The 27,596-nt window shown below is 43.1% G+C and overlaps 1 protein-coding gene across 1 annotated transcript in view; it reads left to right on the top strand.

The window, feature by feature from the left end:
- The window catches only part of LOC141182586 (uncharacterized), a 162,563-nt gene that overhangs the window by 15,077 nt on the left and 119,890 nt on the right, over positions 1–27,596 (top strand). Inside the window, exon 2 of the mRNA XM_073660739.1 lies at positions 10,558–10,707. Coding sequence (XP_073516840.1) covers positions 10,630–10,707 — 78 coding nt within the window. The 5' untranslated portion in view covers positions 10,558–10,629. The remainder of the gene's footprint in view (positions 1–10,557; positions 10,708–27,596) is intronic.

Genomic DNA, 27,596 nt, shown 5'->3' with positions numbered 1-27,596 from the left:
AGAGGAAAACCCTATATCCCTATCTATAAATTTCTTACTGGAAAACTATAGGTCATAAAGAAAATTAGACTACAGATAACTTCTGTTAGTCTCTAATACAGTGCTGTGCAAATTAATTGGGACAAAGCATTTTTTAAGTAAAATCGTCAGTTGGTTACCAGTCAGTGATTCAAACCAGTTTTAACTGCTTTGAACATATGTTTTGGGGCTTTTTTACAGCTGATGGTACAGGGAGCTTATTTCCTGTTGATGGTATGATGAATTCATCCAATACATAGTCGTTTTAAAACGTTTTATTGTGCCATTCATACGTAAATTTGAAGGGACATTCCAACAAGATTTGGCTCCATGCCACAATTCCAAGTGTGTGAAGAAATTCCTGGAAGAAAATAAAGTAAAAGTGCTAGACTGGCCTGGCAATTCACCAGACTTAAATCCTATAGAAAATTTGTGGAGCATTGTGAAAAGACGTCTTGGCAAAATGGACTGTACAACCAAAGTACGCATGATAAACAGTGCCATACAAGTGTTGTTCCATGATGAAGAATTGAAGAATTTACGCAAAAATTTGGTAGAATCAATGCCAAAACACATTGAAAATCTCATATCTGCTAAAGGACGACATATTTCTTACTAAAATTAGTATGTAACAGTGCATTATAACATTTTCTTATTAAAAACTCAATGTGTTTTTTTGCTTTGTCCCAATTAATTTGCACAGTACTGTATCTTTGAAAAAGTTTCTTTATGACATACGGCGTACTGGGCTTACAATATATATCTCCATGACCATTCATGATATGTCCCTTAAATTCCCCCCTTTTGTTTTAGTGACCGTTGCTATTATATACACTATTTACCAGTTATTTCTCAAAGAACATTCTTATGTTTAGTATTGTGACTTTATTTGACTCTCATTTGGGGTGTTATAATTTGTTTTCTTTTCAGCGTTTGGTATAGCTTTCAATGTAATGTACCTCATCCTTTCTTGGGATAGCGGTCCCTATTTGAGTACTGGTGGCACGCATTTGCATTCCACTGAGATCGCGCGGCGGAAGTGACGTCTTTTGTTTGCCGCGGGCGGAAGTACTGGTGACACGCATTTGCGGTTCACCGAGATCGCGCTGCGGAAGTGACGTTTTTTCCATTGCCGCATGCAAAAGCTACAAGCGGTTAGTTTCTGCTGGAACGCACTCAGCTTTCCAGTGGTACCTCGCGACGGAGACCTTCCACCTGCGCCGGACACAGTTAACAGCTGTTTCAGCTCTAACCTAATACAGGGGGTTTATTAAGACTGATGAGTCGCCGGGTCTCCTGGCATGGTGACTCACCAGATGGGACATACTCATTTTTCCATTCAGCCCGATCTATTATGGTGTACTCCTGTGACTGTCCCCTGATGAGCCCCAACTGGGACTTTGACATATATTGGGATTATGAACCAACTGGCATCAGATAAGTCTGCAATTTAGCAGTTTGTTAATATATGATGGTTGTGACATGAATTTATTGAGAACACTGGTGAATACTGGTGGCCACTATATGACTGTTTGAGTGATCTACAGGTATCGTTCGGTCACTGTTTGTAATAATTGAGACGCATTAAAAGTTGGCTATCTCAAATTTTCTTTATGACCTATGGTGATCCAGTAAGAAATTTGACCTATAGTTTTCCAGTAAGAAATTTATAGATAGAGCAACTATAATATTGATATTGTGGGACATACTGACACTGATTGATGGTGATGTTTTTGCAATAAGTTATTTTGATTATATTTATGGAGCACTACTGATATCCTATACCCTCCTGATCGTAACTGATGCATGTTTTTTTTCTACGTTTACAGCATATTAATTTTTTATGATACGACTGTTTGGTCTCCTGTTATTGGGATGCCTTTTGGTTTTTGTTTTTGTTTTTTATGTCTGTAAAGTGCAATATTACTCAAAAAAGTAGTAAAAGGTGGGGTAACTGAATACTGCTCACCTTGCAGAAGTCTTGAGATTAAGCATTAGATAGTGATATGACTCCTGTGACTTACAGAGTCTTCATTTGGCTTGTAGCACACTTTGCCAGGAAAATCAGGTCTCCATATAGGAATATCCTTGCAGAAGTCTTGAAATTCACATACCAATAGAACTTTTGAGGCTTATGGAGTCTTTATTTGGCATGCAGCACGCTTTACCAGAAGAATCAGGCTACCATATAGGAAGATCCTGTTAAGGCAGTTAACCAAATAGGTGTGTTCTGGTTAAAGTATTGCGGCGCTTCCAGATAAGATCCAGTAGGTTTTTTCATCCAGAATTTATTTTTCAAAAGAATATAAAATATAGAATAGCAAGATACAACGCGTTTCGAGTCATTGCAGAGTCTTCCTCAGGTATAATTTTATAATCATATATCTAGAACTACCCTTCCTTAAATACACCTCTAAACTGAAAAGGTGAAAGAGTGACCTGCCTGGTTCCTTAATCACGTTAATTGAACAAGTTTGTGCGAATAATTGGTGTGACAGTCTGAATTTGTATCTGCTCTAGTAAAAACCGTTAAAAAGTGCCAACATATTTGAAAATGTAAATAATATATATAAAATAAAATACAAATAACAAAGAAAGGATCATACATTTTCTATTCTATCATTTAAACCATCTGGATGTAAACACCGCATACGATAAATCCAGAAGGATTCTTTTCTATTTAATATTTGAGTTCTATTCTGAGTGGAGGTTGGTATATGTGCTACAGGAGTTATTTGTACTTGGAATTTCCATCCGTGGGTATGCAATAAGTGACGTGATAGGCTGTGAGTTAAAAGTCCTATTTTAGCCTTATAGCGATTGTCCACTAAGGCGGTTTTGAAGTTTTCTAGTAGTACGACCTACATATTGTAGGCCGCATTTACAGGTGATAATGAATATAACATAAATGATGTTTTTTTGTACTGTAGGTATATTGATGACTTAGTCATCCTGTGGAAGGGTGATCAGAAAACGGCAGAACAACTTGTTCATGAACTGAATCATAACACATGGGGTATTCATTTTTCATGTAGTATGAGTACAAATAAAATTAATTTTTTAGACTTAGAAATCAGTTTTTAAAAAAACTCAATAATAACAAAATCATTTTTTAAGCCAGTAGATTCAAATGGATATCTGGAATTCAACAGTGCACATTTTCACAAATGGAAAACAAATATTCCCTATAGCCAATTTCTACATATAAGGAAAAATAATACATTATTAGAGGATTATAATACACAAGCAAAAATCCTCATAGACAGGTTTTAAAATAAAAAAATACCCGAATAAACTAATTTCTGCAGCATATGAAATCAATAGGAAGAAAATACAGAAGGATTGCCTTATGGCTATGAGTAATTAGGTAAAACCAGAAATAGATATCTCCTCACAAGAGAATAAATATAAATTTAATTTTATTACAGCTTTTAATAAGGAAAATGCCAGTATTAGAAAAATACTTGGCAAACATTGGCATATTCTGCAACAAGATCCTCTCCTAAGAGAATCCCTACCTGACCATCCGGGGATTACCGTATTTTTCGGACTATAAGACGCACCGGACCATAAGACGCACTTAGGTTTTAGAGGAGGAAAATAAAAAAATAAAAATTGAAGCAAAAAATGTGGTAATGATGCACTTTTAAGGGGGAGGGGGTCTTCTGCTGACACTGGTTTAGGGGTAATGTCCCCCAATTCTGATAATATCCCCCATCCTGGTATATATGCCGCCCCCCTTCCTTTTATATGTGGTCCCCATCCCCATCCTGGTATGTGTAACGGGTCTGGGAGGCGGAACCTCTGAGCTACTATACAAGGGGGCGGTCCTTGTAAGGGAGCGGGTGGCAACCAGGGAAGACGGGCTGGAGGACTCAGCAGGTGAACGGGACAGTCTCTGAGTGAACGGGACAGTCTCTGAGTGAACGGGCTGGAGGTCACGGCAAGTGACCGAGGCAGTCTCTGGATGAACGGGCTGGTGGTCACGGCAAGTGACCGGGGCAGTCTCTAGGTATAGGGTTGGTACGACCTGTGGCGGCTGAAGATAGACGTGAGCTCCCAAGTGAGCAGGCGAGAGTCTCTGGATGAACGGGTGGTCACAGCATGTGACGGCGGAGCCTCCAGGAAGACCAGCAGACAGGCAACAGATGAGCGCTCCCAGGTGAGCGGGCAGAAGTTTCTGGACAGGCGGGTGGTCACAGCACGTGACGGCAGAGCCTCCGGGTAGGCAAGCAGACAGGTAGCAGATGAGCGCTCCCAGGTGAGCGGGCAGAAGTCTCTGGACAGGCAGATGGTCACAGCACGTGACGGCGGAGCCTCCAGGTAGGCTAGCAGACAGGTAGCAGATGAGCGCTCCCAGGTGAGCGGGCAGGAGTCACTGGACAGGCAGGTGGTCACAGCACGTGACGGCGGAGCCTCCTGGTAGGCTAGCAGGCAGGTAGCAGATGTGCGCTCCCAGGTGAGCGGGCAAGCTGGTCCATAGACAGACTGACAGGAGTTGGAAGGCAGACCGTCGGACCTCAGGCAAGCAGGCAGGTAGCTGAAGTGCGCTCCCAGGTGAGCGGGCAGGCTGGTCCTTAGACAGACTGACAGGATTAGTAAGGCAGACCGTCGGACCTCAAACTAGCAGGCAGGTAACAAGTAATCAGGCAGGATTCTGGCAGGTAACTGGCAGGAAACTGGCAACGGGACCTGAGGGCTGAAGCACAGGTGAGACACAGGTGCAAACAACATTGCTCGGGCACCTCCATTTTGGAGGAGGTGCCTTATATATGGTAAAGTCCTCCGGCCATTGGCCGGGGACTCCTTAGGACGGCGCGCGCGGCCCCTTTAAGAGGGAGGGAGAGCGCGCGCGCGCGCCCTAAGCACAGTGGCCGGGAAGGAGCGCGCGCTGCAGGCAGAGCGGGAGAGGGACGCCGGGCACGGAGCAGAGCGGTGAGGGGAACAGCGTCCCTGCCTAGCAGAGGGCAGGGACGCCGGCACTACAGTATGCCTGGCATCCCTCCATCCTGGTATGCATGGCACCCTTCATACCTATCCTGGTATGCATGACACCCATCATACCCAATCCTGGTATGCATGGCACCCATCATACCCAATCCTGGTATGCATGGCACCCCTCATCCCTGTCCTGGTGTGCATGGCACCCCTCATCCCTGTCCTGGTATGCATGGCACCCCTCATCCCTGTCCTGGTATGCATGGCACCCCTCATCCCTGTCCTGGTATGCATGGCACCCCTAATCCCTGTCCTGGTATGCATGGCACCCCTCATCCCTGTCCTGGTATGCATGGCACCCCTCATCCCTGTCCTGGTATGCATGGGCCCCCTAATCCCCATCAGGCTGCACATTTAAAAAAATAAACACTCCTACTCACCTCTCTTCTCTCCTCCAGCGCTGCGTCCGGTCTGCCTGCACTGATCTCTCCATGTGAGCCACGCATGATGTCACTGCCATGCGCGGCTCACATGGAGAGATCAGCTGCCGGAAGTCACTGCTCCCCACGCCAGGACTGTGTGCGCGGGGAGCAGTGACTTCACTCTCCTTCATAGCCGGCACACAGCGGAGCCGCGCTGCGGCTGCTGCCGGCTGTCTCCTGTGCACGCTCATTAAAGGGCATGAATATTCACCCCCTCCCCACGCCCATAGGCATGGAGAGAGGTTGAATATTCATGCCCTTTAACAGCGGGCACAGGAGATAGCCGGCAGTAGCCGCAGCGCGGCTACACTGTATACCGCTATTAAGAAGCATGAATACTCAGTGCTCCCCACGCCTCATGGGCGTGGGGAGCAGTGAATATTCATTTTCTTTAGCAGCGGGGACAGTGTAGGCTGCAGCGGGCTCCTCCACCGATACCGCTCCCCCCCACACCCCACATAAATATACACCCATTGTACACCCATATACAACATTCTGACTATAAGACGCACTCCCCATTTTCCTCCAAATTTTTGGAGGAAAAAAATACGTCTTATGGTCCGAAAAATACGGTACCTTTCGAAGGGGAAAAACCATTCGGAATCTGATAGCTCCTAGCAGACTTAAAAATATTCCTATTCAGTTTGAACAAAGAGGAACTAATACAGCTATAACAGTGGGAGTGGGAGTATTTAAATGTAGAAAGAAACTCTGCTGTTGCTGTAGATGTATTACACATGGCTGTAAGGAGATTATATCTTACAGTACAGGTGAAAAGTTTTTAATTAAACAACATCTTTCTTGTCAAACAGTCTATGTTATATACATTATCACCTGTAAATGCGGCCTACAATATGTAGGTCGTACTACTAGAAAACTTCAAAACCACCTTACTGGACATCGCTATAACGCTAAAATAGGACTTTTAACACACAGCCTATCACGTCACTTATTGCATACCCACGGAGGGAAATTCCAAGTACAAATAACTCCTGTAGAACATACACCAGCCTCCACTCAGAATAGAACTCAAATATTAAATAGAAAAGAATCTTTCTGGATTTATCGTATGCGGTGTTTATATCCTGATGGTTTAAATGATAGAATAGAATATGTATGATCCTTTCTTTATTTTTTTTTATTTTTTTTTATATATATATTATTTACATTTTTAAATATGTTGGCACTTTTTAACTGTTTTTACTAGAGCAGATACAAATTCAGACTGTCACACCAATTATTCGCACAAACTTGTTAAATTAACGTGATTAAGGAACCAGGCGAGTCACTCTTTCACCTTTTCAGTTTAGAGGGGTATTTAAGGAAGGATAGCTCTAGATATACGATTATAAAATTCTACCTGAGGAAGACTCTGCAATGAGCCGAAACGCGTTGTATCTTGCTATTCTATATTTTATATTCTTATGAAAAATAAATTCTGGATGAAAAAACCTACTGGATCTTATCTGGAAGCGCCGCAATACTTTATCCAGAACACACCTATTTGAATAAGGGCCTATAGGGTGAGTTTGAATGCCATTTGTGCTATCCCACTGCTATCCCTCCCCCATACTTTTATCTGGATTATTGTCCTTGATTTATTGATACTATCTTTTAAAATATCTATTAACAGTTACATTTTAGGGTGTATACTTTATGTTCTTTGTGTTTTTTTTTGTAGGGGATCAAATACTTATTTCTTACTGCAAAATGAAAATGTATCTAATTTATACAATGTGATTTTCTTGATTTTATATGGATAGTCTCTCTCTCAATGTTAAAATTAACCTACCCTTAAAATTATAGACTGTTCATGTCTTTGTCAGTGGGCAAACTTACAAAAACAGCAAGGGATCACAAGGGCTTCTGAGGTACAGCCAGCAGTGAGTGGGGTCACCATTGTTGAGGGTGCCAATCTCCGCAGCTAGGCAGTATCAGCTTTGTTTAGGTGCGGGATAGGGTTAGGTAGTGACTGTACCAATTATTCAGCAGCATCATTGTTTACATCTATTTATATACATCCACAACAAGCCATTCAGCTTGTAATTTTGCTAGTTTTAAGAACATACAGTACAGACCAAAAGTTTGGACACACCTCATTTAAAGATTTTTTTTGTATTTTCATGACTATGAAAATTGTACATTCACACTGAAGGCATCAAAACTATGAATTAACACATGTGGAATTATATACTTAACAAAAAAGTGTGAAACAACTGAAAATATGTCTTATATTCTAGGTTCTTCAAAGTAGCCACCTTTTGCTTTGATGACTGCTTTGCACACTCTTGGCATTCTCTTGATGAGCTTCAAGAGGTAGTCACCGGAAATGGTCTTCCAACAATCTTGAAGGAGTTCCCAGAGATGCTTGGCACTTGTTGGCCCTTTTGCCTTCACTCTGCGGTCGAGCTCACCCCAAACCATCTCGATTGGGTTCAGGTCTGGTGATTGTGGAGGCCAGGTCATCTGGCATAGCACCCCATCACTCTCCTTCTTGGTCAAATAGCCCTTACACAGCCTGGAGGTGTGTCTGGGTCATTGTCCTGTTGAAAAATAAATGATGGTCCAACTAAACGCAAACCGGATGGAATAGCATGCCGCTGCAAGATGCTGTGGTAGCCATGCTGGTTCAGTATGCCTTCAATTTTGAATAAATCCCCAACAGTGTCACCAGCAAAGCACACCATCACACCTCCTCCTCCATGCTTCATGGTGGGAACCAGGCATGTAGAGTCCATCCATTCACCTTTTCTGCGTCGCACAAAGACATGGTGGTGGGAACCAAAGATCTCAAATTTGGACTCATCAGACCAAAGCATAGATTTCCACTGGTCTAATGTCCATTCCTTGTGTTCTTTAGCCCAAACAAGTCTCTTCTGCTTGTTGCCTGTCCTAAGCAGTGGTTTCCTAGCAGCTGTTTTACCATGAAGGCCTGCTGCACGAAGTCTCCTCTTAACAGTTGTTGAAGAGATGTGTCTGCTGCTAGAACTCTGTGTGGCATTGACCTGGTCTCTAATCTGAGCTGCTGTTAACCTGCGATTTCTGAGGCTGCAGACAGGGATAAACTTATCCTCAGAAGCAGAGGTGACTCTTGGTCTTCCTTTCCCTATGCGGTCTTCATGTGAGCCAGTTTCTTTGTAGCGCTTGATGGTTTTTGCAACTGCACTTGGGGAGAGTTTCAAGTGCTGCTTTTTTCTTGCCATAATACAAATTCTAACAGTCTATTCAGACTTTTCAGAGATTTTTACCACATCATAGTTGGATAGTTAGAGGCGTATCATCCATAGCGGCAGCCCACCCTGCCACTATGGTGCCCATGAGAAAAACAAGAATTTGAGCTTGGTTTAAGTTGGTATACATGCAGCACATAAATGTATGTTTACTATGGCCATAAATCAGAAAAAAAAATACAAGAAGAAAAATGATCATAAACCCTGCTGTAAATAAATAAATAAAAAGCAAAAGTGCATTTAAATAAAATAGGGTTCTTAAGAATACTGTTTTTGATCAAAAATAGCATGAAACCTATCCCAGCCATGGCAAGGTGAACCTATTAGGGATAGTCCTACTCTGTTTAATATTAAAAACTTTACTATATGTCAAAGCCTCAAACTTCTGTGTGTGAATCAGACATGAGATCTAACGTGATAGAAGATTACAGTGCAGGGAAGACGGGAAACATTCATATAGATGGCCGATGGAGATGTAGTCAGTGAAGAACTCTGGCCAGATATGTTTCTAGAGCCGTAGTAGACGATGAAGATGTCCTCATGATGAAGTAGTTATTCCTCATATCACGTGTAATGAAAATCTCCTGCAGTATTGATAATGTCCATTACAGTGTTGGTAAATGAGACGAGAATTGGCTTTATGGAAGATGAGTCTATGAGAAACGTGATCAGCTACAGACTCCGAGGAAGAAACTGCTTGTTGTCTGTGGCCTAAAATGTATAGGTTTTATTACTAGATGTAAAGCAGAAAACTAAATACTGTAAAATAATATATCTCCTCATATGTTTCTGTGGCATCCCGGTACCCGTTCTACTGCTGCTAAATGAGATAGTTGTAGTGTGATAGTAGACTTGTTCCACTGTGGGCACTGTGAGTTAGGGGATATAATACATTGCATTGTAAATTGGACTTTCCTGCCATCTACTGGCCAATATGTGTATATGAAAGGCAAGTGATTATTCTCCTCACAATAAGCTGCCATAGACACGGCTGGGAGGAGTCTCTCAGCTCAGGGCTCGCACACTGACTGAGCACTGGTACAAATCAGTAGTGGGGGGTTCAAGCTGCCTAACGAAGATATAGGAGACAGACACTATTTCTCACAGAAGAGTTTCCATGCCAGTCCACGCTGGGGGACATTTTTCTCCACATAATCTCCTTCACAAAACACAAGGCTCTTCCAGTCAGGAGAGATACCGCTGTTCGTGTGCTCTCCTGCACGCTGGTTATCCTGTTTGCTTCTAGCCGGGACCAGATCCACGTGGCTGCCACACCATCGACTACCCCCTGCGAAAGGGAACGGTGGGCTAAAAACTGTGAGCACACCCAGACTTTAGTGTGTTTCCACGGAGAGCCAATCTGTGAAGGTCCCTCCATCAGTGTAATATTTCTTAGACTGCGCATAGCATTTCCTCTACTAGCAAGTCAAGAGAACTCTGCTCCAGCCGCCCTGAGAGGCCATAACCTCGCTTGTCTCATGTGGAGAGAACCATTACTTTCATATGCACAAAATACTGTAACCTTTGCCTTCAAGAGAGACTGTACCCCGTTACCTCCTTCAGTAAAATTGTTATATTTTACAAGTTCACCTGCGTGTCTGGCTGCGTGTGATTGCACAAACATCACGGGCACTCCAAACTTGCACCCAGACACCACAACTACAGGAGTGCCCCCTGGGGGTCCTATACCATCCACAAGTGCCACCTCCCGCTTTTGACAATTGCTGTGGACACTAGGGAAGTGTTTAGGGGTCCATAAACCCACTTCAACTACTGTGACATCATTATCTGTTGCCTTTGAGACTACATTTCCCCTTATTATCTCCAGTAATTGTATTATTACGCAGGATTTTTATGATGTTACATCGGCTCATCATCTTCTCATTCAGGTCTCTACAATATCAGATTCTCTCAGTGAAGATCTTCTATATAAGAGAATTTTCCTGATTTACCCATCAAACATGGATATGGACAGAGACAAGATGGCTGAGAGGATATTACACCTCACCCTAGAGATCCTCTTCCGGCTTACTGGAGAGGTGAGAGATTCTGATGACGTCACATTACATTATTCTTATCTATGGGAATAACAGATGGACAGAACTGGAGAGGTGAGGACTCTGGAAATGTCTGGAGTGAGATTTATTAATGTGTCTCTCCATAACCAGGATTATACAGTAGTGAAGAAGACCTCTAGTGAGCGCTGTCAGGACCCTGTGTCTGAGGGATGGGGAAGACCCCTGAGCCCAATCACAGGACCTCCACCTCACCCCCTGATACATGAGGACATCAATGACCAGAAGATCCTAGAACTCACCTACAAGATGATTGAGCTGCTGACTGGAGAGGTGACACTGCTGGGAATGCTGGGACATTATACAGTAAAGCTATGAAGGGATTGGGGTGATGACGCCATCATTGTATGTGTCAGGTTCCTATAAGGGGTCAGGATGTCGCTGTCTATTTCTCCATGGAGGAGTGGGAGTATTTAGAAGGACACAAAGATCTGTACAAGGACGTCATGATGGAGGTTCCCCAGCCCCTCACATCACCAGGTAATAGACAGGACTAAATACACACGGCCTATGATTATCTGTATGTAAAACATGAATTCAGTCCCTGTATGTGTTTCCTCCAGATCTATCCAGTAAGAGGACAACACCAGAGAGATGTCCCCGTCCTCTTCTTCCGCAGGACTGTAAACAAGAGGATCCCAATGTTCCTCAGGATCATCAGGTAGATGGAGAGAAGGTATCATGAGATCTCCCCTATGATGTGTAGACGTCTGTGAAGGTCTTGTGTTCAGTATTGTTTTATCCACCAGTATTATATGTTTTATACTTGTGTAATGAGGACAGTGGAGATGGCAGGATTAGAGATGATCATAGATGGGACTTCTCCATCTGTCTGTGACTTTTACAATATTTGTTTCAGGGTGAAGATCTGACCCATATTAATACTACAGAGACATATGTGAGGGGTGATGAGCGGTGTAAAGAGGAGATTCCTACATATGACTACCCAGGTGAGTAGTGACCACTAAATGCACAGAAGTCACAGATTCATCTCAGTCACCGGCTGTGGTTGCTTTATCGGTGGTGTAGTCCGGCCGTATTACAGTCGTGTGATCACCATTTTGCCTCTAGACAACAACATTCTCCTCCACCAAAAACTATTCAAATAATTTTGGACATTGAAAGCCCTTTTCTATAGAACTTACAACCTCAACAATCCACCTCGCTGACCATTACCTGCCCAGATCTGTAAACTACAAAAAATAAAATAAATAAATAAAAAGATTATTATTATTAACTACAAAACCAAATGACAGCGTACGTAGAATGTGCTGACAAGTTAGAAAATCACTTGAAGAAAAATATGATGGTTCTGTTAGAGAAAGCGGAGGGTAATGATGCTGTTGGCTTCCTAGATCCCTAATATCTTATTGGATGAATCTACCTTCTCTCCCTTCTGTGCTGCTGAATGTGCTCATATGGTCCCTACAAGACCAGGTCCAGTCTTTCTGGACAAACTTCACTTTTATGATCTACAACATTAAATGTCCAGTGAGGGACAAGTGTGAATTTCTGTACAATAACAGCAGAGTTTCCCTTTATCCTGACTTTTCAATTTCTTTTAAAACTCATATTTCTTCTTGAAACTCATCTGACAGAAAATATTTGCCCTTACCATAGTTTAGGTTGCCAAGAGCCACCGAGCACCATACTCTAATTACCCCAGAGAAGTTTCACCACTAGTTACTCATTTTTTACTGATGAAGACTGTTGAGTTTGGTCATTTCAGTAGATGTGTTGTTGTCTATACTCAGTTTTTGACTGCAGTAGTTAGTGCCCAAAATACTCCTGATTTAACCCCTTCCCACAGCCAGTTTTGTGTTCCTAATCAGGCCCCATTTTTTCAAATCTGATGTGTGTCACTTTATGTGGTGATAACTTTGGAATTCTTCACAAAGGATAATAGGAAACAAATGGATCTTACAAATTATTTTGCATCTTCTCTTTATTCCGACAATACCCTATATACGGTTGTACACTACTGTCTGGGCACAAGGCAGGTTAAGAAGGAAAGGAGCGACATTTAGCTGTTTGAATGCTGATCTTGGTGGATTAGTTTGCAGACACAAAGTATCGTGGTCACTTGGTAGCTCAAAAGATGGCCACCACGAACAGGTTTGGCACTATCTACTCTGTTGCTTTGCTCATCATTCTTTAACCCCTCTACATGGATCTGGAGTTACACATAGACCCCCAGGCTTGGGCCATGGTGTTACCTGTTCTATGGTGTGAGATGCCAAGAAGAATAGTCAGGTAGTTGGGACAGAACCAGGAAGGCAGAGAAAATACAAAATCAGAAGACACAAGTAAACGGGCCGAGGTCACAACAGGAAACAAATGCACAAGCCGGGAGCTGAGCACAGAGGACTGAACCAGAGGAGAACAAGGCTGGATCTGGCAGCTTCCGGCAATATGCTTCCAGCTTTAGTAGGGTGCGGTGCTTTCCAAATGGCTGAAGCAGGGAGCAGATTACTCCAGCTTGACAGCACACACACCCATACTGCCAGACTGGATGGTACTACTGATCCCAGCAACCCTAATCTTACTGGCTGGACAAGTCCTGCACCGCCCAGAGCTTCTGGTTCTGACGTCTCCTCCATCACCAGCACCGCCTGCAGAATGAATAAGGCGGCTCCTGGTGACAGAAGCAGACATCGCAGGAGCAGGTCCCAGAGGAGATGGGACACACCATTTGCAGAAGCCCTAATATGACATAATAACAGAAAACCAGAGCAGTAATAATCTTTATTTTTTTTATATATATATAGCGCCAACATATTCATCATCGCTGTCCCCATTGGGGCTCACAATCTAAATTCCCTATCAGTAGTATGTCTTTGAAGTGTGGGAGGAAACCAGAGAAACACGGGGAGAACATACAAACTCCTTGCAGATGTTGTCCTTGGTGGGATTTGAGCCCAGGACCCCAGCACTGCAAGGCTGCAGTACGAACCACTGAGCTATCGTGCTGCCCTAAGCCGGGCAGCACGGTGAAATCCACATAAAGTGACTCCATTGCTCCATTGTGTAATTTTAATTCCCTCAGGGAATTAATCTAAAGGGGTAGTGACTATTTTGAGTCTACCGGCACTTTCCGGAAATTAGCACGCAGTGGATGTTAGAGAGTGAAAATTGCAGTTATGCCATTTTATTGCCCAACACATAGTGCCCAGATTGTGCTCCAGGGGAGACACACACCGTAAATTAAGTGGGTTCTTCTCACTAAAGTAATGCCAAATGGATGCTAAATGTGCTTTGGCCACACTGCAAGGCTCAGAAGCAAGGGGGAGATTTGACTTTGGGAGATCGGATATAGCTGGATTGGGTTATGGAAGCCATGTTGCTTTTCAAGAGCCTTTATGGAAACCTCTGTTTTTTCCCTTCTTCCATGAGAGCACCACCTGAGAGAGGGTATCCGCCCACCAAGGGTACACGCGGGAGTGCAGTGGTATTATGCACCCCGTGGCTGAGCGCGCCAGCAAGTGGGACTTCCGGGGCTGCGCACATGCAGGGCACGTTTCAAGAGGTTCCGGCGCGCCCTGCTGATGTAGCGTGCCGGGACCAGGACTACACACGCGCAGGGCGCATGTCAGTTTCTGGCGCACCCTGCTGACGTTGCGCGCCGAAATGCTGGGCCATGGGGCTGCGCACACGCAGGGCACGTGTCAGGAAGTGACACGCCCTGCGGCAAGAGCCGCAGTCACCAGAGCAGCAGCAGCAGGGGCCACCAAAGCAGCCTCAGCAGCAACAGCAGCTCAATCAAGGCCACAGCAGTGGCAGTCGGACAAGCGGCAGCAAGACCAGCCGGAGGAGCAGGGCAGGTCGCGAGTCCACCACCTCCAGCCGGGAGCAATCATATGCATTGATCCAGCCTTAATCTCCGGTACCCTGAACGGCAGAGTAGTGAGTGATCTACGTGAAAGTTCACCATAGTAGATGGGTCCCTTTTTTTTCTATGTATTTTTTCTACTAGGAAACCCCCAAAAAGTGTAGTGCCAAGAGGAATAACAAGGAGTGTGCGCTGTGCGGGGTTAATTTTCCCAGCATACTAAAAAGCTTAGCCCGAGTTGTATCCGAGAAACCATATCACAGGAAACACCTAATTTTGCTATGGATTTAAAATCTTTAGTCCAGACGGAGGTTAGGGACTCCCTAAAGACGTTGGCTACACGTAAAAAGAGTAGGAAGCTGAGACGTCATACATCAGACTCAGAAGAATCTGTAGTATTCCAGGGCAAGGGGAAGTCTATTTCCTCTCCTACCTACTCGTCATCCTCATAATCATCATCTTCCTCAGTTAGCGATACAGGAGGTAGGCCGTGTTTTCCAGTGCAAAACACGGATAAGCTGATTAAAGCCATCAGAACAACTATGGGCATAGCCGATACCAAGACCTCTAGGACTGTTCAGAACATCATGTTTGGGGGTCTTGATCAGAAGAAGAGGCGCACATTCCCCGTCAATGAGAGGATCGTTCATCGACAGGGAATGGAAAAGACCTGATAGGAGAGGGCAGTTACCATCACCTTCAAAGAGAAGATACCCGTTTGAGGAAGAAGAGTCAACCAGGTGAGGTAAAACCCCAAAAATTGACGTGACAGTATCAAAATTCTCTAAAAAAAAATCCACCCTGCCGTTTGAGGATTTAGGAGCTTTCAAAGATCCTCTTGATAAAAAAGCGGAAACCTTATTAAAACAAACCTGGGAGTGACCAGCGGGAGCATTGAAACTGGCAGTCGCAGCCACTTGCACAGCCAGGTAAATGATGGTCTGGTTGCAGCAGCTAGAAGACCAGATTAAAGGGGACATTCCAAGGGAAAAAATCCTGGCCTGTCTTCCGCTAATGCAGGGGGCGGCTGCCTTCCTCGCGGACGCGTCGGCAGATTCGGTAAGGCTGGCCGCCAGATCAGTGAATTTATCCAACGCAGCTCGCAGAGCTCTGTGGCTCAAGAGCTGGTCAGGTGATGTACAGTCTAAGATGAAACTGTGTTCAATCCCGTGTGAAGGGGAGTTTCTTTTTGGCTAAGCTCTGGATGACATACTGGATAAAGCCGCAGATAAGAAACACTGGTTTTCCAGTGTGTTGATGCCTCAGTACAAGACTTCCTTTCGTAAAAGGAAGTATAGCATAGGTACATTTTCCAGAGACCAGGGCAGATGGAAGGTCAAGGAGTGGAGGCTTCATGTTCGGAGGCCCTTCCTCTGAGAACAGAAAAACCCCTAAGTGATGGGCCTCCGCAGGTAGGAGGCAGACTGTCCCACTTCTGCCTACCTGGGAAAAAATTACATCCAGTGCCTGGATATTAGGGATTATAAAGACAGGACTAAGACTGGAATTCAGATCCATTCCCCTGCAGACGTTCATGATTTCTTCTCCCAGGATGCCCAGAGAGCAAACAGCCCTGGAGCAAGAGGTATTAAACTTAGTGGAAAAGAAGGTTCTGAGAGAGACTAATAAGCGAGCAGGGGAAAGGATTCTATTCGCCCCTTTTTCTGATAAAGAAGCCGGATGGCTCCTTTAGGATCATAATCAACTTGAAGGGCCTAAACAACTTTCTAATCTACAGACCCTTCAAGATGAAATCTATAGTAGAGACCAAAAGTTTGGACACACCTTCTCATTTAAAGATTTTTCTGTATTTTCATGACTATGAAAATTGTACATTCACACTGAAGGCATCAAAACTATGTATTAACACATGTGGAATTATATACTTAACAAAAAAGTGTGAAATAACTGAAAATATGTCTTATATTCTAGGTTCTTCAAAGTACCCACCTTTTGCTTTGATGACTGCTTTGCACACTCTTGGCATTCTCTTGATGAGCTTCAAGAGGTAGTCACCGGAAATGGTCTTCCAACAATCTTGAAGGAGTTCCCAGAGATGCTTAGCACTTGTTGGCCCTTTTGCCTTCACTCTGCGGTCCAGCTCACCCCAAACCATCTTGATTGGGTTCAGGTCTGGTGACTGTGGAGGCCAGGTCATCTGGCGTAGCACCCCATCGCTCTCCTTCTTGGTCACATAGCCCTTACACAGCCTGGAGGTGTGTTTGGGGTCATTGTCCTGTTGAAAAATAAATGATGGTCCAACTAAACGCAAACCGGATGGAATAGCATGCCACTGCAAGATGCTGTGGTAGCCATGCTGGTTCAGTATGCCTTCAATTTTGAATAATTCCCCAACAGTGTCACCAGCAAAGCACCCCCACACCATCACACCTCCTCCATGCTTCACGGTGGGAAACAGGCATCTAGAGTCCATCCGTTCACCTTTTCTGCGTCGCACAAAGACACGGTAGTTGGAACCAAAGATCTCAAATTTGGACTCATCAGACCAAAGCACAGATTTCCACTGGTCTAATGTCCATTCCTTGTGTTCTTTAGCCCAAACAAGTCTCTTCTGCTTGTTGCCTGTCCTTAGCAGTGGTTTCCTAGCAGCTATTTTACCATGAAGGCCTGCTGCACAAAGTCTCCTCTTAACAGTTGTTGTAGAGATGTGTCTGCTGCTAGAACTCTGTGTGGCATTGACCTGGTCTCTAATCTGAGCTGCTGTTAACCTGCGATTTCTGAGGGTGGTGACTTGGATAAACTTATCCTCAGAAGCAGAGGTGGTCTTCCTTTCCTGGGGCGGTCCTCATGTGAGCCAGTTTCTTTGTAGCGCTTGATGGTTTTTGCAACTGAACTTGGGGACACTTTCAAAGTTTTCCCATTTTTTCAGACTGACTGACCTTCATTTCTTAAAGTAATGATGGCCACTCGTTTTTCTCTACTTAGCTGCTTTTTTTCTTGTCATAATACAAATTCTAACAGTCTATTCAGTAGGACTATCAGCTGTGTATCCACCAGACTTCTGCACAACACAACTGATGGTCCCAACCCCATTTATAAGGCAAGAAATCCCACTTATTAAACCTGACAGGGCACACCTGTGAAGTGAAAACCATTTCCGGTGACTACCACTTGAAGCTCATCAAGAGAATGCCAAGAGTGTGCAAAGCAGTCATCAAAGCAAAAGGTGGCTACTTGGAAGAACCTAGAATATAAGACATATTTTCAGTAGTTTCATACTTTTTTGTTAAGTATATAATTCCACATGTGTTAATTCATAGTTTTGATGCCTTCAGTGTGAATGTACAATTTTCATAGTCAAGAAAATACAGAAAAATCTTTAAATGAGAAGGTGTGTCCAAACTTTTGGTCTGTACTGTATAATATCAGCCATAAAGATGTTGTTCCCGGGTTGTTATATGAGTGTCCTCGACCTGAAGGACGCCTATTACCACGTCCCAATCCATACAGGATACCAGCAGTATCTGAGAGTAGCTGTGTATATCCTCAATCATGTGAGGCAATTTCAGTTCACAGCTCTGTCCTTTGGCCTCTCCATGGCTCCAAGAATCTTTACGAAGATCATTCTGGAGGTAATGGCGCATTTGAGAGAACAAGATACTCTAGTTGTCCCTTACCTGGATGACTTCTTGGTAGTATGCAAATCAAGAGAGCATTGAAAACTCGCATTGACAAGAGTCAGAGCCAGCCTGATCAATCTTGAATGGATACTGAATCTAGAGAAGTCAAGCCTGGAGCCTTGGACGGTTCCGTCTTTTTTAGGGCTTATCTTGGACTCCGAGGGATAGACTTGTCTGCTACCGGAAGACAAGAAAAACAGAATTACGTCCCTAGCCTCAGGAGTAGTCAGGAATCCATCCATGACCCTAAGGAAAGCAATGTCTCTTTTAGGTACAATGACATCATGTATCCCAGCAGTCCCGTGGGCTCAGATACACTCCCGATATCTGCAGCAAGATATACTAGCAGCGGAGAAACAACTCAGGGGACACTTGGACAGGAAGATGACACTTTCCAATACAGCCATCATCTCAATCGCATGGTGGCTGGATTGGGAGAACCTGTCACAGAGAGGTCTTTGGTCATATTAGGTCAGGGACATAATTACAGAGTACTCAAGCTGAGATGGCTGGGAGCACATCTGGGAGATCGTGTAATACAAGGAGTCTGGTCGGACAGCGAGAAAGCCTTCTCCTCAAAACATGAAGGAGCTGTCGGCGGTAAATAGTGCAGTGATGAAGTTCAATTCCCAACTACAGGGACAACACATCCGAATTATGTCAGACAACAGTCACCTATTTCAATCATCAGGGGGGCACGAGATCCCGACCTCTCCTGTTAGTGAAAGAGCAGATTCTACAGTTTGCAGAACAACATGAATTTATGCTCTCAGCTCTGCATATAAGAGGCAAAGAAAACTAAAGATCAGATTTTTTCTGTCACCCATGACTGCACAACGAGAGAGGGGATCCGCCCTTCAAGGACAGGAAACCTTCAAGATAAAAAGGGCGGCTTTCTGCTGCGATCCAGCCTGTCATGTCAGTGTAGCAGAGCTGAAGCCGTCCTGGGAACCATGGAAAGGTAAGGATGAGGTTGGTTTATTATTTTACTTTTATTGCAGAAGACATTGGCTTCAGCTGGAATGGGCGTACTGGTAAGTATGGTTTAATTTAGAACAATAAAGAATTGTGTCTTTATTTCAATTAAAGGACTTTATTCTGGGTGTTTGTGTTTTTTTTTAACTTTGACTATGGGGTTAGTAATGGGGGTGTCTTATAGACGCCTCTCCATTACTTACCTGGGCTTGATGTCAGATGGCCTTATAAGCTGACATCAACCCCAACCCTATTACCCCACTGCCACCGCTACAGGGCAGTGGGAACAGCGAGGCTAAGTGCCAGAATTGGCGCATCCTATGGATGCGCCATTTCTGGGGTGGCTGACTGCTGGTGTTTCTAGCTTGGGAGGGGGCCAATATTCATGGCACCCTTCCTGGGCTATTAATATCAGCCCCCAGCTGTTTATCTAGCCTTTTATAGCTATTAAAATAGGGGGGACCCCACGTCATTTTTTTTTTTTGGGTCCCCCATTTTAATAGCTAGTACAGGCTAGGTATTCAGCTGGGGGCTGATATTAGTAGCCTGGGAAGCTCCGTGGGTATTACCCCCTTCCCAGGCTTCAAACATCTGCCCCAGCCGTCTGCTTAACCTCCGCTAGAGACTAAAATTACGGGGAACCCCACGTCAATTTTTTTTTTAATAAATCCTTTATTTTAACACTAAATGACAAGTACAGTAACCAACACTGTCACTGTACTTATTATATATGTGACTGATATGTTTCTATCTATCTAATCTATGTGTGATGCTCTATTCTTTCTGTTCTAAATTGTCGGGTACCGGTGTATGCCGCTGCTGAATTGCCGGCTTTTCATGTTTCACGGTGAGCACTTTTCCCATCAATTTGGGCAATCACTGTAATGCCACAACCACCATGGCTGTGACATTACAGTGAGTGGCAGACAATCCCTGCATGATTGGTGCTCTAAATAGCGCCAAACATGCAGGCTGGGGACCCCAGCTCCTGCTCGAGCATCTCGAGTACTGAGATGCTCGGGCGAGTACCAAGCAGTGGCGAGCATGCTCGCTCATCACTAATAACAGTATTACTGTGAAAAAATCCAGTTACGCTTTTGGTGCACGAACAGTTATCGAACATAACCTCGAACAGCCGAATTTTTTGCAAATCGTTCGTGTTCGTCGAACGACTCGAACACCGCCCAAAACAGCTTGAATTTGAGATTGGCGAACAGTTTGAGTCTAACACCGCTCATCTCTACTTTTCGCAAACAAACGAAACAGAAAAACAAGGATCTTCTGCTCCTTAAATCCAACAGAAAGACCCTATGCAGTAGATGCATTACAAATACCCTGGAGCTTTGGCCTAGCCTATGCTTTCCCCCCCGTTAATGTTAATGCCAACGATTTTGAGGAAGATCCGGGAGGAACAGGCAAGGGTCATACTAATCTCCCCATTCTGGCCCAAGAGACCCTGGTTCACCTGGATAAAGAGGATGTCCCAGTCAGATCCATGGGTCCTTCCAGATGCTCCAGATCTCCTTAAGCAAGGCCCAGTCTTCCATCCTCAGAGGTCGGGCATTTGATGGCCTGGAGTTTGAAAGGTCGTTACTAATCCAGGAAGGGTTTTCTCCAGGTCTAGTCACTACTCTGCTCAAAAGCAGGAAGCCTGTGAGGACTAAGATCTATGGTAGGACATGGGCAAAATTCCTATCTATTTTGGCGCACTCTGCTAAGGTTAAAATTCCTATTAAAGCTATTCTGGAATTTCTTCAAAGTGTCTTAGATATGGGGTTGGCTACCAGTACCCTTTAGGTGCAAGTATCAGCACTTGGAGCTTTATATAACTATAATTTGGCAGCAGATAGATGGGTTATCAGGTTTAAAAAGGCGTACGATAGATCCAGACCTATTGCTACCCCGAGAATGCCTCCCTGGGATCTAAACCTGGTCCTGGAAGCCCTGACTAAGTCTCCTTTTTGAGCCCTAAGGAAGCGTGAAAGAAAGAACTCTCACTCTGAAGACAGCGATACTGATAGCGCTAACATCAGCCCATAGAGTTAGTGACTTACAAGCTCTGTCAGTAAATCATCCTTTTACACAGGTCACTGTAGATGGAGTTGCGTTAAGACCAGACCTGGCCTATTTTCCGAAGGTGGCCTCCAAATTCCATAGAACACAGGAGATCATTCTCCCCTCATTGTATCCTAACCCAAAAGATTTAGAGGAACAGAGGCTTCATACTCTAGATGTTAGACTGGTTTTGGTTCAGTATTTGGAGGTAACAAGGCCTTGGAGGAGAAGTGATGCCTTATTTGTCTCCTTCCAGGGAGCTAGTAAGGGACTTAAAGTTACAAGGGGAACTATAGCTAGATGGATCAGGGACGCCGTTAGCTTAGCATATTCCCCTAGTAATGTGCCGGTTTCAGAGAACCTGAAGGGCCATTCCACAGAGCTGGTGCAGCCTCCTGCACTGAGAAGGCGGAAGTGTCCATTGATAACATATGTAAGGCAGCAACATGGTAATCTCCTTCTACCTTACCATTACCGGCTTGATCTTTCTTCATCTGCTGATCTATCCTTTGAGAGAAAGGTGTTGCAAGCGGTGATCCATTCCTAAGGTGTCTGTTCTATATAAATCTCAGGTGGTGCTGTCATAGGAGAAGGGGAAAAAAATCATAGTTACCTACCAGTAACGGGATTTTACAGAGCCCATGACAGCACCCTTGTATACCCCCCCCCCCCTTTTTTTTGATCACTTATGGTGTTCTCTATATATGGGTGTATAGTCAGAAATGTTTTATTGGTGGTTGTTGTGTACTAGCATACTGTCTGGAGGTCCTCTAAAACAAAACTGATGCGGAGGAGAGGTACCGCCTTTTTTATTAAGCAGGTTTCCTGTCCTTGGTGGGCGGATACCATCTCTCAGATGGTGCTATCATGGGCTCTGTAAAATCCTGTTACCGGTAACTATGATTTTTTTCTATTTACAGACGATGGACCTGAGTGGGGCTTGTTGTTTGTGAGATGAGTAGAAGTTTTTATTGGTATTATTGTTGCCTACATAACTTGCTGGCTTTTTATTCCATATTTGGGAGGCAGAATGAACAAACAGTTGAAAACCACGCTCTACTGGTTCATCCTATGAGGTTTTCTATTAGATTGTAAAATGTCAGTGTCTTGGTGAATAATTAATTCAATATATTTACATAACTTGCCATTATTATAGACAGTTTAAGTACAGTAGAAATTTAAAAAAATATAAAATCCAAGGATATTTTATTGAAAAATAATAGATTTTTATCTTGGCAGATGACTGTACCTGGAGATCAGAGGGACGGCCGACATCTTCAATCTTTAAATCAGATCTTGAGATCCCACAGGATACAATTGAAGTGAATGCTATTACTCCAGATATACCATCATCCCTTCACAGCAAAGATCTGTCACCTGATCCTTTGAAACAGGTCCTGTCTTCTGATTCATTACCGACTACTAAGGAAAATCATAGTCACAAATTAAGCATTAAAAAACAAACTGCTCCTAAAGAAAAGAAGACCTTTTTAGAATATGGAAATAGTTTTCCTCTCAAAAAATCTCTTCCTAAACATCAAAAAATTCACACAGCCGAGAATAGATTTTCTTGTTCCAAGTGTGGGAAATATTTTAACAAGAAATCAGATCTTGTTAGACACCAGAGAACTCACACAGGGGTGAAGCCTTTTTCATGTCCAGAATGTGGGAAATATTTTAAACAGAAATGCCATCTTGTTAAACACCACAGAACTCACACAGGGGAGAAGCCATTTTCATGTTCAGAATGTGGTAAACATTTTAAACAGAAATACAGTCTTGTTATACACCAGAGAACTCATACAGAGGAGAAGCCTTTTTCATGTTCAGAATGTGGTAAACATTTTAAATGGAAATACAGTCTTGTTATACACCAGAGAACTCACACAGGGGAGAAGCCTTTTTCATGTCCAGAATGTGGGAAATATTTTAAACAGAAAGTGCATCTTGTTAAACACCACAGAACTCACACAGGGGAGAAGCCATTTTCATGTTCAGAATGTGGTAAACATTTTAAACAGAAATACGGTCTTGTTATACACCAGAGAACTCATACAGAGCAGAAGCCTTTTTTCTGTTCAGAATGTGGTAAACATTTTAAATGGAAATACAGTCTTGTTATACACCAGAGAACTCACACAGGGGAGAAGCCTTTTTCATGTTCAGAATGTGGTAAACGTTTTAAACGGAAATGCCATCTTGTTGAACACTACAGAACTCACACAGGGGAGAAGCCTTTTTCATGTTCGGAATGTGGTAAACATTTTACACAGAAGTACAGTCTTGTAATACACCAGAGAACTCATACAGAGAAGAAGCCATTTTCATGTTCAGAATGTGGGAAATATTTTACACGGAAAGCAACTTTTAATAAACATCAGAGAAGTCACACAGGGGAGAAGCCTTTTTCAAAATTCAATTTTTATTGAAAGGTTAAATAATTTTCAATTACAAAAATACAAAAAAAAAAGAATAACCAGGACAATATCAGCATCAGTATATCATAGAATATAAGTATAAGGTCCAATAAAACATCAAGTTATAGGAAGAAAAAGGAAGGAAAGGAACATTTTACGCCAACAGTATTACAATTATGAAGTTACTAAAATCCAATGGAAACTATACATAGTGCAGCCAGGCCCGAACCAATGCAGAGCACAATCCGGACGGAGAAGACACGCAGCAGAGAAAAGGGTGGGTCACATTAGTGTGATGTAAGACGGTAGGCATCGGATTCCTGGAATTCAATCCAGTCTCTCCAAGTCTCACAGTATCTATCACAATCAGTGGGGGATCGGGCAATCAAATGTTCCATCCTATTTAGAAGAGCTATGTCACAGAACCACTCCTCCAGAGTAGGTGGAGAAGTACTTTTCCAGTGACGAGGAATGATATTCTTAGCAGCCTATATAAGGTAGCTTACTAAAGACCTTTTGTATTTGGTGAGACTAGTTGGAATCATAAAGAGCAAAAGAGATTCAGGAGAGTCGGGCAGAGAAGCATTTTTCATGTTCAAAATTTGGGAAATCTTTTAACCAGAAAGCGCATCTTGATAGCCACCAGAGAACCCACACAGGGAAGAATGCAGCAACTACACCCAATTAGTCTCTGTACAGACAGGCCCTAGCTGCACAACTAAAAATAACACCTCAGACCTAACTCCCTAATAAGTCGTTGAGGAGTTTCTCTTACCTCCTGAGGAATCAGGGGGGGAGGGGGGGGGCAGCAATACACTGTCAACAAGGGGAAAGAAAAGTGTGAAGATATGAAAACCCTGAGTGAGAAACTAAGACACATTCATATAGGGCACAGAAGGCAAGCTAATGAGAACCAAAAATAAAAGGAACAAGTATAATCTCCCAGAAACCTAACATTGTTAGAATGAAAAGGTACTGGGAGGGAAAGAAAACAGACAAGGAGGATTGTTTCACCTTTGCGGTGAAACTTACAAAATTCATCCTCACCCACAATTATTTGAATTTGATAACATTTATCTACAGGAGACTGGTACAGAAATGGGAAGTAAAATGGCTCCATAGTACGCAAATCTTTTTGTGGCCAAGCTTTATAGTGACTTCTTGTCCTCATGTCCCATCAGGACTCTTGCCTACTACTGTTACATTGACGATATTTTAATCATCTGGACAGAATCTCAGCAACAGCTTAAGACATTCCATGAACACTTTAATCAATTTCATCTCACCATCAACTTAACACTCAACTACTCCTGTACTGAAATTAACACCTTGGTGGCCTCAGAAAGGCCTTTTTGAACGAGAGCTACCATACAAGAACAATTGTAAACCAGATTGCAAGAGCCACCATAATATTATGGAATCATCTCCTACATTTCAAAACTAAACAAGAAAGCAATCTGGTGTCTCTAGTAGTCACCTACAATCCAAATCTGGAGATGCTAATGGGAGCTGCATGGAAATTACAACCATTATTACAAAAAGATGCTGATTACAATCTATATTTCCAGACCCAGCACTTCTGTGATTTAGGCAGCCCCCAAATCTAAGAAGCATCATTATCAGAAACTCCCTGTCCTCTCCAACAGCTACAGGAACTTTTCCCTGCAGCCAGAAAAAAATGTAAAACCTGTCTATTTATAATGACCACTGACAAGATAAGGATTCCCAACTCAAATCAGGAGACAACCACAAGATCCCAGGTACTTTCAGCTTCATCACTTCTAATGTAGTGTACTTAATTATATGTACCAAATGTCCAGCTGGCGGTCTGTACATAGGGGAGACAGGGCAAAAACTTAGAACAAGGATGAATTTTCATCGCCACACAATAAAAGAAAAAAGAATAGATCTACCTGTGGCCAAACATTTTTTATCCCTGATCACAGCATCATGGACATGAAATTACTTGTATTAAAAGGGAACTTCAAATCTCAGAGAGACAGAAAAATGTGGAATTACAAACTTATGACAATCTTTGACACACTCACAGATCAGGAGTTAATGTGTCACATGGATTTATGTCAACTAAGAAACGTGCTCCTCAGACCGTTTTGGGCGTCACAATCATGGACCAGACCTCAATCACAGGACAATAAAACTTTCACACTCCTTATCAATGAACTGTTCCAATATTCATGGCCACAACTGCTTCTCCCTCTCCCATGCTAATAGTTCTGCTTCACGCAACTTGTCTTATCTATTGCATTATTCCTGTGCCCTGTTGTGTATAAATATATGACACTTCAGATTTTGTGTTATACTGTGTCTGAAAAGAGACCTGAGTAGTCTTGAAATTTTGCAATTTACCATCTTTTCAGTTAGCCAAAGGTATCAACTACTGAAGACTCTCAAATTTTAATATTTTTCTCCAAACAGCAATTTTAAGATCTCTCCACAGGTGTTCAATGGGATTTAGATCCAAGCTCATTGGCGGTCACTTCACAACTCTCCAGCACTTTGTTTCCATCCATTTCTGGGTGTTTCTTGATGTATGTTTGGGGTCATTGCCATGCTGGCAACCCATGACCTAGAACGCAAACCCAGCTTTCTGAGACTAGGCACTACATTGCCACACAAAATCCTTTGGTAATCTTCAGATTTCATGATGACTTGCACACAGTGAAGGCACCCAATGCCAGAGGCAGTAAAACCACTCCAAAACATCTTTGAACCTCCACCATATTCCACTGTAGTTACTGTGATCTTTTCTTTGCATGCTTCGTTCTGTTTAAACAGTAGAACGATGTGCTTTTACCGAAAAGCTCTATATTGGTCTCCTCTGTCCACAAGACGCTTCCCCAGAAAGGGTTTTAGCTTACTCATGTACATTTTGGCAAACTGCAGTGTAGCTTTTGTATGCCTCTGTGTCAGCTGTGGGGTCCGCCTTATTCTCCTGCCATAGCGTTTCATTTAATTCAAATGTTGACGGCTGGTTCACGTTGGCACTGAAGCACCCTGAGCATGCAAGACAGCTTGAATTTCTTTGGAACTTTGGTGGGGCTACTTATTCACCATCTGGACTACCCTTTCGTCAGTTTTTCTTCTGTCCACATCCAGGGAGATTAGCTACAGTGACATGGGTTGTAAATGTATTGATTATGTTGTGCACCATGGACAAAGGAACATCCGGATCTCTGGAGATGGACTTGAAAAATATCAAGAATTTCAAGATTAGAACAATTTTGGTTCTCAAGTCCTCAAACAGTTCTCTTCTTCTCTTTCTGTCCTCCATGCTTAGTATGGCACACGCTTGCACACAATGCAAAGATTGAATCAACTTCTCCCTTTTTATCTGGTTTCAGGTGTGATTTTCATGTTGCCCACACCTGTTACTTGCCACAATTGAGTATGAACGAGTTTCACATGCTTGAAACGAAGTTGTTTACCCACACCCCACAATTTTGAGAAAAGGTGCCAACAATTTTGACCGGTCCATTTTTTCTGGTTTTGTGTGAAATTATGTTCACTTTGCCTTTTTTTATCTGTTTTTTTTTGTGTTATTCACATACACATAAAGGAAATAAACATGTATAACAAAATATGTGTAATTGCAATAATTTTCTGGGAGAATTACGTCATTTTCTGGAACAATTTCAAGGGAGCCAACACTTTGACCATGACTTGTTTTTGTTGCAGCATTTCATCCTCTACATGTTCAGCTATATTAGAAGGCTTGTAGCAAATTCCAATTAACAGCGTTACATTATTGGCATTTCCTTGTACATTTACCCATACTGACTCTACATTGTCGAAGCTCCCCTCCAATGTCGTCATTTAGCACAGGTCTTAAGTTGGATTTAATGAAAATACCCACCCCTCTACCTTTTTATCTTTCCTAACCTTTTGAATGTAGTGTAATCCTCTGTTTATCACTCA

This window comes from Phyllobates terribilis, unplaced genomic scaffold, assembly GCF_046119375.1.
Source record: "Phyllobates terribilis strain yellow unplaced genomic scaffold, ASM4611937v1 Scaffold_35__1_contigs__length_13245226, whole genome shotgun sequence".
Lineage (NCBI taxonomy): Eukaryota > Metazoa > Chordata > Amphibia > Anura > Dendrobatidae > Phyllobates > Phyllobates terribilis.
The sequence above is the reverse complement of the archived record's forward strand: the minus strand, read 5'-3'. Positions and strand labels throughout refer to the sequence as shown.